The sequence below is a fragment of the Tachysurus fulvidraco genome, chromosome 21 (genome assembly GCF_022655615.1).
Source record: "Tachysurus fulvidraco isolate hzauxx_2018 chromosome 21, HZAU_PFXX_2.0, whole genome shotgun sequence".
In the NCBI taxonomy this organism is placed as follows: Eukaryota; Metazoa; Chordata; class Actinopteri; order Siluriformes; family Bagridae; genus Tachysurus; species Tachysurus fulvidraco.
This window is the reverse complement of record NC_062538.1, coordinates 11,809,477-11,822,083: the sequence shown is the minus strand read 5'-3', so window position 1 is coordinate 11,822,083 and position 12,607 is coordinate 11,809,477. Positions and strand designations below refer to the sequence as shown.

Genomic DNA, 12,607 nt, shown 5'->3' with positions numbered 1-12,607 from the left:
TTATAATCACACCCTCCAGTGTCACCCAAATAAGGATGGGTTCCCCTTTGAGTCTGATTCCTCTCAAGGTTTCTGCCTCTTCCATCCAAGGAGGATTTTCCTTGCCACAGTCATCTCAGACTTGCTCATTGGGGATAAATATAAACACATTTAATTATAAGTTTAATATTAATCTTGAGTCTTTGTATAAATATTTGTATAATGTGAACCTTTTGGTACTTTTTGCAATATTTCTTATGTTCTGTAAAGCTGCTTTGAAACAATGTTCATTGCTAACTTCTTGTTTATTATTATTTTTTCTCTAGAACCCCTAAGTATTTTATTGTTTAGTTAGCATACATTAGTCTAGTACACTATAGATCACAGCCTGTCCTAGCCAGCAGGATTAATGGTATCTTCTACTAAACCATAGGCAATTTGAAATGTATTTTAGTGAATGCATTTAGTATTATAGAGATTTAGTGTGACGTGACAACAGCACACCCCAAGTGTTTTATTCCACTTTTTAAAGAGAAATTTGCCAACTGCTACAAATTTCTATTTATTAAAAAATTACACACCTTTTATTTTTAAACATCTATATATAATTACATTTAATATTTTGGAATGTATCTCTTTTTTCTCTCCTGAACTCAATCAAAAAAAAAAAAAAAATGAGTGTATTTTATAAATAAAAAATGTAAAAAAAAATATTTAAAAAATAAAAAAAGGAAATTTTAAAATTAATTAATTGAATAAAAAAAAAATCTTGTCATATTCCAAAAAACTGCAAAGCGTAAACACATCTCTCCTAAAGATGTAAAAGCACTGACAAGGAGAATGTTAGTTAGTTAGAATGTTAGGGGCCTTTTGATATGAATGTTAAATCAATTCTTCCTAACAGAAACTGTCATCATAAAACCTGTTACTATAAAAAAACTAAACATATTAGAACAACTGCATTCATATAAACCTGGCCAACTGGAATACAGAATTCAACAGTGTTGTGGTATAAGGGGCAACTGAAACAATATAAAATTTAAATCTGACTCAAAATAATATAACTGAGATGCAGCTACAATTTTTTTAGAATGCAGGATACCAAATTTCTTGACTGATCAAGCGTATTTAGCAGAAATTGTGAAATATTTTTGCAGAGTTGTTCCTTTAAATACTAAAACAAACTGAGTGAATTGTATAGGAAGGTTCACTAGAGGATTCAGCATCCCACATAAAGTCTAGTACTTTACTGGCTGATGTACAGCATGTGCTTGTGCAGTAAAGACATCAGGGTGCACACTACAGCTATTCAAGGGCAAGGCTTTCTTTGGTTGACCCTGAGACATAAGTCTTGAATATGGAAATTGGCTGCTTTTAACGGGGTTGATTAAATGACCCTGCACACCATATTATATGCCTATTAGGTATTTAATATTTGACTAATGAATGGCTCTTTTAAATGCCTCTAATGGCTTCTCCAGGCATGTAATAAATGTGATACGGCAGCCGTGAATTTATTTTCCCTTCTCACAGTATCATGTTTTACCACTGCAGGCATCCATCTATCTATCTGTCCATCCATCTATCCTGCTTGTCTATCAGACTGTCTGTCCATCTATGTATGTGTATACATGTACAGTCTCTGCTAAAGAAGAAATGAAGAAAAGATAAATACGTAAGACAAAAGACAATACCTGAGAATTTCATCTTTAATTTCCTGATATTTACATTTGGATGTATAACTTATTTATTGTGTTAATAGTAAAAAAAAATAATATTTTGATAGGAAAATTATTAGACCAAAAAGCATTAAAAGTAAATACCACATAATACTTTGTTGTATATCCCATGCTTCCAATAACTACATTAACCAAGTGACATCACCAAACTTAGCACTATTCTTATGTGGTGCTTTGCCAAACCTACACAACAGCTTCTTCTAGTTGTAGTTTGTTTTGGTGGGTTTCTCACTCAATCTCCTCTTCATGATCTAAAATGATGATCAACTGGTTTACTGTCTAATGATTGACTTGGCCAGTCTAATGTCTAAAGACTTTTTCCTCAGATGTTGTTAGTTGTATTAGCAGTGTGTTTTACTGAATAAGGAAGTTCCACCCAGTGAGACAGGATTGTATTTCTCTGTTAATTGACAGAATGTTTCTGTAGACTTATGAATTCATTCTCCTTGCACCATCATAAGTTATAATATCAATAAAGACTAGTGAGTCTGTTCCAGAAAGAATCATGCAATCCCAAGGCATGAACCTACCTCACTTTGATTGACTCATGAGATGTATTTTTTGGATCATGAGCAGATCCTTTCTTTCTTCACACGTTGGTCTTTCAATCTTAGTTCCAAGACTTTTACAGCTTGTGTTATAGCCTAATTATTTTTTCTTTGAAAGGTGGACTGTGATATCTTCACTGCTACCCTGTGGAGGTTGTTGGTGGTCTTACTGTTTTTTTTTCTTGACTGCTGTTGTTTTTGTTGGCCGACCTGTTCTGTTCTATGTTCCATCTAGTTATTAGTGCAAACGTGGTTTATTTCTTTTTTCAGGACCTTCCTCATTGTTGTGTTGTCTGTGCCCAGTATTTGTGCAGCCTTTTCTGATATTCAGAATGCCTTAATTTTCATCTATAGACAGCTTTCTGGTCTTCATGTTAATTTATTCTTTTTAAGTATTTACAAGTAAAAGGCAGGGCTTAAACAAACCAAAAAAAAAATCATAATTATTAATTTGTTTAAACAATCAATATAACAGGGTGAAGCTGGAAGAAATACAGCAAGAAGTTTCAGAAATGTCTCCGAGGTGAAGCTCTTCATGAGGCAAATTTTAAACATCTATCTCATAATGCACGCACACACACACACACACACACACACACACACACACACACACACACACACACACACACACACACACACACACACACACACACACACACACACACACACACGAAACCCCATATACTCTTTTTCTTTTTGACTTACAAAGAGTGTAACAGTGTCCTTTTGTGTCTGATGAGATAAATATTTATAAGCCCTGGGCCTGGGTGTGATTGAGCTCGCTCTCTGTGGACAGAGAGGCTTCATTAAGCATCCAGATAAATCACTGAGGTCCGGCAGGGGAGCGAGAGCTTCTCCCATCATGTGGGCTCTTTCAAGAGGCCATCAGTGAGCTGCTGTACAAAAATCCACCCCCTCCCTTATTTTTCACTTCTTCATATGAAAGACAAACTGATTGCCTGCAAATGTTTAAGATTTTCAGACCGCAGTCTCCTTTGCTCCTCTTCAGCATCAAGAGCCCTTTCCCTCATCACTTGCTCTTCTCTACCCCCCTACTGAGTGTGCCAGCCAAGTAGATGATAGTGTAGTGGCTCCTCAGTGCACTGCAATGTGCTGCATTGGAAGTGGTTTTATAGACATCTTTGGAAACCAATATTGAGCTGCTTAATCCCGATGCTTAGTTAGGCTTTAGGTTATCTGAGGACCAGGGTATGATTTTACCAGGGTGTGAACGCCACCCACTTCTTCAATCTGTACAATTCTTATCCACTGCCTAACTCCCCCATTTACATGATAACTATCAACCATTGAAGGGTCCAGCGAGCCTCCAAGTCTTTTTGAGCTATTACTTAGGCTGTACCACAGGACACTGTATAATGAAATTACTGTATATGTTTACAGTTTATGCAAAAATTTGCTGTTTAAGCTATAGAAATACACAGTTTTGCTAAATACTGACCCTGATTGAGAAGTGCGTTGAATGGATGTATCTTGTATCCATCTTTTTCCTCATGATGCTTTCCACAAACTAAGGGAGTAACTTCTGTTTCAAGGTAAACAAAACTTTCACTGTGGTTTCACTCAGAGTCTTACCAGTACCTTTACACCAATAGGTCAGTCATTATTTAAAAATGTGGAAAATAGCATTCTTTACTTAGCTTTTTCTTCTTTTGGAAAGCAATAAAAATTGTTTAGTCTATCACAGGAAAAATATGCTTTAACCTGATGTCTCTATATGTAGCACACTTCTTTAAACCAAAAACTTTTCATCTGGTTGTAAGTGCAGCTAAGAACAGCACATGTTGCTCCTGTGCTTTGTAATGACATTTTAACATGTTCCCCTCTGAAGCAACAAACACTATTAGTCTCTAACACACACAAATTATGAAAGAAACAACACCTACTGGTGCGAGAGCTAACCAGTCAATGCTATGCTACTACTTCTGGTGAGAGTTATCAACTATGATCATTTTTACAGCAGGGAGCCCAAAAAAAATTTGGATTTTACATGGCTTGACTCAACTAGTGTTGGTATGTTAACCATATAAGGAGATTTAAAAAGAAAAGAAATGTAAACACTTCTTAGCAATGGTTAAAATATATCGATCTGTTTACTAATTCATAGATTTATGTCAATAATTGATTTGCATTTTAATGCAAGCATTACTGATCCTCTTTTTTTTTATTGTGCTGTGACTGACAATGTGTTCCTGTTAAAAGGACACTACTGATTTTGGTAGAATGTTTCTATAATTAATATTATACTTTTTATTTGCTCACTCATTAAAATTTTCTAGTAATGTTCAATGTCATATTCAGGAAAAATACAGCACAAACGTAATGGAGATACCAAATGCTGGACCCAAAATCCCAGAATCTAATGAAGCTACTATACAGTTACAGCAGAGACTTGGCTTGGCTAGTTAGCATTCTACTGACAAATGATATGTGTGATGGCAATGATGGTGGCATTGAAACTTTTGAAGCTTTTGGAGCAGAGTCTACAGATGAGGTGTTGAGAGAGCTTGACAGATAAAGGACTAATGTCCTGCTGCATCGCTTCCTTTAGAACACAGGTCTCAAATCTTTTCCACAAAAGGCCAGTGGCTGCAGGCTTTCATTCCAACCAACTGGGGGCACATCTGATTCCACTTGTTTAATCAGTTCAACTTGGTCTCCAATCAACTATCAAGTGGGCCTCCTATTTGGCTGGTATGAAAGCTTGCAGCCACACTGGCCCTTTGCTGATAAGACTGAAGTCCCCTGCTTTAGAGGACATTTGAACAGTATTGTGGGTGAACCATTAAAAGATGAAATTAGACCAACATTTCAATGAAAATAAGTTTAAACAACAAGAACAACAAAAACACCCTGCCTCAGAATTTAATAAAAATCTTTTGCACCATTGATATTGAAATATTGATATATAAATACTGATATGAAAACTCTATATTGTGCTGCCTTCATGCACTATCAGAATTATTGTCAATAAGCCATGTTTCATCATATCCCTGATCTTTATCCTCCAGTCATAGAAGAAAAAAGATCCAGTGATGGGTAAGTACAACAAACAGTATACTTAGACTTTCCTGTCCAAGTGAATTAAATATGAGTCTAGAATTCATGAATCTATACTAAGTGCTTTATTCTAATTAGGATGTCAGTGAATCGTAAGTCTCTGGAGTCTAATTCTTATTAATGCATCCCCACAATGACACAGAGGCCTTGCTTATTCTGTTGCTTCTTATTCCTAAATTTTTAATAAAGCTGATACTCATGTTGCTCATCAATTCCATGTGTGAAACTGGCTGATTTTGCAAACAGTTCAACCATTTGTTAAAATCAGCTAAAAGCGGTTTCACACATTCCTGCCATGGTTGGGAGAGGATTTTTCACGACAGCTGAGGCCCGAGGGTCATCCCGTGTGTGGAAGTGATAGCTGGATGACCTTGTCGTGTCCAGTGTTCAGGGAAAAGCAGAACTGACAGAGGACACCTCTGGGCTTTTTACTATATTCTGTTTTGGAGAACTGCAACTGCAAAGATAACTAGCTGTCATGATAAGTGCTACTCTCACACTTAGAAGTGAAAATAAATTAAATAAGAATTAAAATTCATCAGGACAGTTAATAATTCCTTTACTTTAACTCTTGCTTCTCATTTTCAGAATTATTCCAGGACTTGGAAAGACCCAGTGACCCTGCTGTAATTGCTTTTTTAAAGATTATTTCTAGACTTCACTCAGAAATCAGAAGATGGGAAATTGTTCAGCGCTTTACTTAAAATGTCTTTTGAAGTTTCTTTCCTACTGGTGATTATTTGTAGCATTTTTGCCTGCTGTTTTTGAGGCTAAGACTAAATAAAAACGTATAATTATAAATAATAGGTAAATAGCTAAGCACTTTTAGCAGATAGGTTGGCAAACAAAGCTAGGGTTTTGACAGTAAATATATAGAAATTCATATTTATAATGCAGCTAGTCATAAGATATTCATCACATATTTAATATTGTATGTTAAATGTCATGACTCATGTGCACTATCAACACTGGAGTCCCACATCTTACAACATGCACGCTAGCTGTGAACTTCTAACTTTCCTCATTGTACAAGATGGAGCTTGGAGATTTAATTTGAACCAGCATGCACACACACACACACACACACACACACACACACACACACACACACACACACACACACACACACACACACACACAAACACTGCTGCCTGAGCCAGCTGAAGGAGACTGAAGGAGCTTCTCCACACTTGGGAGGCAGTGGTGATGACAGGGGTGACGCACGTCAATCAGGGACAGGAAATGGAAATAGCTCAAGCACCAATCATACCAAGCCATTCAGAACAACTGCAACAGACCTACATTTATCTGAATATATTTAAGAGAAAAGCTCATGAATATTTGATATTCAAGTATCATTCACTAAATATAAGCTGAAATAAGAAATGTGTTGATTTATATTTGGGTGGTGGAAGTGATAGTTCTGGTGGTTGTGTGTGTGTATGGGGGGGTGTTTTATTGCTTAGGTTTTTTTTTTAACAGCTTTAGACTTTTTGTGCCCATGTATTCATTAATTTTTCATCAAAGCAGGATAAATCCATAAAAAATAAAGATAATAAAAAATGGTCTTGGTGGAAATAAAGTGAGAGTTTCTACAACATGTTTGACCATCAGTCAAATATTCTGTTTTTACCACATGCAGTCCATATCACTGTTGTATTTTACAAATAGATAGATAGATAGATAGATAGATAGATAGATAGATAGATAGATAGATAGATAGATAGATAGATAGATAGATAGATAGATAGATAGATAGATAGATAGATAGATAGATAGATAGAGTGTAGAAATGGGTTTACTTACATATAAATTACTTGCAGTTGGCTAGGTAAAAACAGAACCATTTTTGGCCTCTGATAAAGAGTTAATAAGCTTTTTTTTATGTTTTTTTAATCCACCAATTTTATCCTCCTTCAAATCGCTCACTGATTGATGATTTTCAAAAGTTTGTTATTTTGTAGCCAGAAAATATACAAAAGTACAGTGTTGTTAATTTAGCAGTTCTTTTTTTTAATTGTTGACATTTAAAAACCCTTTTAAATTAGAAATCTAGCGATTTTTGATCAGACTCTATATGGCTCTCCATCTTACATTCAAGCTGCTAGTTACAGTATACACTGATAGAGCAGGTTTACTCGACTCACTACCCTATGTACAGACTGAGTGGTGCTTGTGGTCACAATGACCAGTGCTTAGTTACTGTTTGTCCACCAGTGCATGTATTTTTACACAATTCACTTCATGGTGATATTTGCAGTAATAAAAGCAAGTTATTCCTGGAACCATTTCCATCTTTGTAAAATGTAAATAGTTAAAGATAATTTCTTTCTATAAGAAATAAGTCATATTCTATTTTATTCTATTCTCTTTTATCCTATTTTATTCTATATGTCTTTACAGAGAATCTTAATTATTGCTTAATGTTTTTGCATAATGCCAATGAGTCAATGAATATACAAATTAGTCTGTGGTGCAATCTCTTGGCTTATAGTGACTTTTTGAGTATGCATTAGTTGCTTTCTTCTGAAATGAGTTGGCAACACTGGAGAAAATATCAGGCTCTGTATCCTGTGGGCAGAAACACTGGTTGCATTGCAGCAGTGGGATAAATGTCTATGGCAGGGCACACATCACACCCACATATTCACATCTGGGGAAATTTAACATCACCAATCCACATAACTGTGTGGGTTTTGGATAGTGGGAGAACTGGAGAACCCTTGAGCAAACTCACATGAATACAGTGACACAATTATAACGAATAATAAAAAAGTAATTATAATGAACAATAATAAAAAGAACCACAGATTAGCTTTTAAGCACTTTTCCAAATAAAGAAAAATTCGATTATCTACATTATGCTGACATTTAATGTCATGGAATTCAATATGAATAAGATTGGATATGGAAATGTTTCTGAATTAATGTAGAGTTTTGGGGACAGTTGAGTCACAAGGCAGTTCTTGATCCATGCTATTTTCAGAAGTCAGAAATGCACCAATGAGCCCGTTAAAGTCATACAAAGTCATACACAAGCCAGATACACAGGCAGCCCAAAGAAAAACACTACAGAAAAAAGAGCAGGATCACAAAGAAAAACAACTAAACAGATCAAGAATTTACCTCAGGCCAGATCAACAATTACCATGAAACCACCAGCTTGATCTGAGAACTGGCAGAACATCAGCATTAAAAATACCCAGCACCTAATAATGTGTGTAATCAATTACACAGGGATTTGAAGGTAATTTGAATGAAATATGGAAATCTTATAGCTTTTACACTGAATCACTGCACATTCCTATACACATACTGTCACTTTATTTATTTATGACTTTAATTGTGATTGCTGTACATGTATATAAACACAGCACCACAATGGCTCATCACACAGGTTTAATTCTCCTTTGTGCTCTTATATTGTGGATATGTGACACAAAATGTCCCCTTGAAGTTTAATAAAATACTCGCTACTCTATTATACTCATCTCTATTCCATTCTATTATACTTTATCTACTTCAATCAACTCTACTCTACTCTATTCTACTTGACTTACTGTACTCTAATTATTCTGTTTCTGTACTCTACTCTACTCTGCTTTACTTGACTCTATTCTACTCTTTTCTAATTGACTCTATTATATTCTCCTTTACTAACTTTATTCAGCTCTAATCTATTCTATTCCTCTTTATTATAACTAATTTTATATAACTCTTCTTTATTCCACTATTCTTTTCTATTCTATTCTGCTTTATTCTACTCTAGTTTGCAATAGTCTATTTGATTCTACTGTACTAGTACAGGAAGATGCAAACTGCATCTCTAAATCATCATACACTTGTCTCTGTGGGTATTGTGACATTGTTCTGTGTCTCAGACAGTCATAGCTCTGTGTTGAACTGCTTTCTTTCTCAGTACATACATGTTTTCAGATAGAGTTAACGTAGTGTGCTTTTTATTGGTTCTCTTACAGTTACCCGTCTTACAAAATAATTACCTCTTATTTTGTTTTTGATATTAATGGCTTTGAAAGCAATGGAAGTATTTAATGTGCTTTTATAATAACATATTTAACTTTACTAGTAATGGTTCTTTTTGCATAAGAGCTTCTTGATAAAAAGCCATTTGCAGTGCAATTTGCACACATTAATATTTACATGTTTAAAAGCCTGTGTGATCTTTATCTCATAATTGGTAGAAACATACATTTATGTTATATGACCACCTCAAGTACATAAAGCAAGGCACTGAGTAGGAGACTTCTAAGTTTTTGTTGTTTTGTAGCCAGAAAATATACAAAAGTACAGAGTTGTTAATTTAGCAGTTCTTTTTTCTTTTTTAATTGTTGACATTTAAAAACCCTTATAAAATAGAAATCTAGCGATATTTGTTCAGACTTTAGGGTCCAGCGCTCTATATTGCTCTCCAGCTTACATTCAAGCTGCTACTGTAGTTATAGAGCAGGTTTTCTCGACTCACTACCCATATGTACAGACTGAGTGGTGCCTGTGGTCACAATGACCAGTGCTTATTTACTGTTTGTCCACCAGTGCATGTATTTTTACACAATTCACTTCATGGTGATATTTTCGGTAATAAAAGCAAGTTATTCCTGGAACCATTTCCTTTGTGTCTATCTCCTGACCAACCTTAATACTACATTTTATTAAAACTTCTAACTTTTAGAAGTTAGAAAATTGAAATAAATAAACTTGGCCATGGCTAGCACTCAGCTATCATTTGCCTATTTTCTTTATATGCCAGTGTGACCAATAACAGTCAGGAATGTGTCTAAGGAAATGCTCTGTTTCCTGAAAGCTGTGTTTCCTCCCATCCAGAGAACTCCAGACCTGACTGTTTCTGATGGTCTCTACATTTAGGAACGGGTTATAGCGTGGCCATTCAAGTAAGTCAAGCTCTTTTACTACACTAAATCTTTAAAAATGCAAATTTTTGTGTTTTATTACAGTTTAATCAATAGAATTCCACAGTGCTATTGAAATCTGGATTCTGATTGGCCGTGCAGTGTTGATTCGTTTTCTATAATTCTGCTCTAAAAATAATGCAGTTGTAGTGCAAATTATATGTTTATATTCATATGCTCATTCTAAAATGTTTTTGTTGCTATAGTAACCTCTGGGTAGCAAGAGATTATTTAGCAGTGTAAATGATTGATTAACCATAATAAGATTTGAAAAACAAACCCACAAACTAAGAAGATCTGTAGTTTTTGTCACGAATTTAAAAAGTATGTAGTTAAAAAAACAAAAAGAAAAACCAAGACAATGACGTACAGCTTTGTTATGCCTGGAATCCAAGGAGACTAACAATCAAATAGGAAAAAAAAAATTAACACATACTCTAAATCATGTTTGTATGGCCTCATTAACCAGAAGCTCTCGGATCCTGATGAGACACTAAAATAATGCTTTATAAAGACAGGTGCACTTTCAGGGTAAATAAGCTGCAGATAAAAGACTCATGCTGTGTGCCAAGTATCTAATTACAGTGATTAAGAGTGAGAATTTTTCCAATTAGATCTAGCTTGTTTGTAAATAAATAAAAAAGCCACAAACATATCTCAGTTCAATTATAACATTCTATATTTAGAGAATTTTAATTGAGGTCATGTTGAATGAGGTCACTGGTGTCATTTATATTAAATATATATATGTGTGTGTGTGTGTGTGTGTGTGTGTGTGTGTGTGTGTGTGTGTGTGTGTGTGTGTGTGTGTGTGTGTGTGTGTGTGTGTGTGTGTGTGTGTGTGTTATAATATATTTCTTATCTGGTGAACGTGTCTACCTGTGAGCATTAACTAGCTTTCCTTTTGTGAAAAAGGTATACAGGATCTAAACTGTCCAGTAGGAACAGAGCTGTGTTTATGACATCAGAATGAATCTACTTGGATCTTCTGGAATGCTTTGATTGTTTTCCATGCAATTTATTTGCTTTCCTAATTATTCTGTTGTGATCCTATTTTTAGAGGGGCTAGGATTAGGCTGAAGCAGCTGCTCTCTATGTTCAACTACTCCAGCCTCTATATAGTCATCAGTCTGCAGTGATGCGTCCTCTGTAGTGGAAACCAGCCATGCCGACTGTATCAGTCACTGAAACGACTGTGGAGTGTTCTGAACGGCTGATACATCCGCATGTAGGACACAAGTCATCCACAGAGGGTTCCCCATCTGACGGATATAAGACCTTGACTGTTTTCCAATCTTGCTGGGATGCAAATGTGGCCTTGGTGCTTGTGGTTCTCGCCGGGTTTCTCATCTTGGTGCTGTTTTACTGCGTCCTTCTCTTGCGACACAAACTGCGTTTGGCTCAAGCAGGAAATTCTTTGGAGTACTTTGGCTTCTACCACATAGCAAGCTACACTCTGAAACACCCACTTGAAACCCCAGGTATATCTTTCGTGAATATGGATTCCCTCCCTGTGGAAGCTAATTCTTGTTCTCCACCTCCAACTGTGGTTCCAAGTCATCCAGTCATCCCCCCACTCCTCCCCCCACCTCCACCACTTTCATCTCAACCTCCCTCCATTGTGCCTCTGCCGCACCCCATCATCTACACTACCCCACCCAGCCCTCAATCTGACGCAGAGGTGTATTCCCGCATTGGCACTCTACGGCCCTCTAGGCACTCGAGCGTGAGTCAGACGCAGGTGGTTCTCTTTGAACATTCATCTCTGTGACCCTTCATAGAGGAACTCTGGCCTCTGTCTCTTCCTTGACAGTGTTTGCTAAGAGACTGCCTTTCACAGTCCAGTCGTTCAGGCAACTTTTAAGTCATGTGTTTGTTTGCTTTTGTATTTTTGGAAACTTGCATATCCTTGTTCTTTGGTACTGTTTGCATGGACAGAACTGTGTTGAGGCTGTTTTGACTGTTGATAGTATTATTTTCACTTTAGCTTTTTTTTTTTTTTAGATTTGCACTAAAGCTAAAGGTTGTAACAAACAAAGGACGCCCATAGCCTCTAGTTTAACACTGCACAAATTATATATATCTTAATATCACACACTCACCTCACAGTGCTACAACTTAATTTATAAACTGGAAGACGTAATGCATATAATCCATAAGGGATATAAGGTGAACGCAAAGTTACTTTCCTGTAAAGGCACATCCTAGAGTGTTTTATTCCATTAAACCACAGCAATTTGCCAACAATTAGTTTTTTTATTAATTAAATTATGTAGCTATATGCAGTCACACTATCATAAACATTTTCCTTTCTCTCTTAATAAGAGTTAATGAG

At 35.8% G+C, this 12,607-nt stretch overlaps 1 protein-coding gene across 1 annotated transcript; it reads left to right on the top strand.

Annotated features, from left to right (window-relative positions):
- Positions 1–10,150: 10,150 nt before the first annotated feature.
- Positions 10,151–12,365, top strand: LOC113638581. Its single transcript, XM_027139882.2, has 2 exons — positions 10,151–10,254; positions 11,333–12,365. Exon 2 carries the CDS (start codon positions 11,438–11,440, stop codon positions 12,041–12,043), a length of 606 nt encoding a protein of 201 aa, XP_026995683.2. The 5' UTR covers positions 10,151–10,254; positions 11,333–11,437; the 3' UTR covers positions 12,044–12,365.
- The last annotated feature ends 242 nt before the right edge of the window (positions 12,366–12,607 follow it).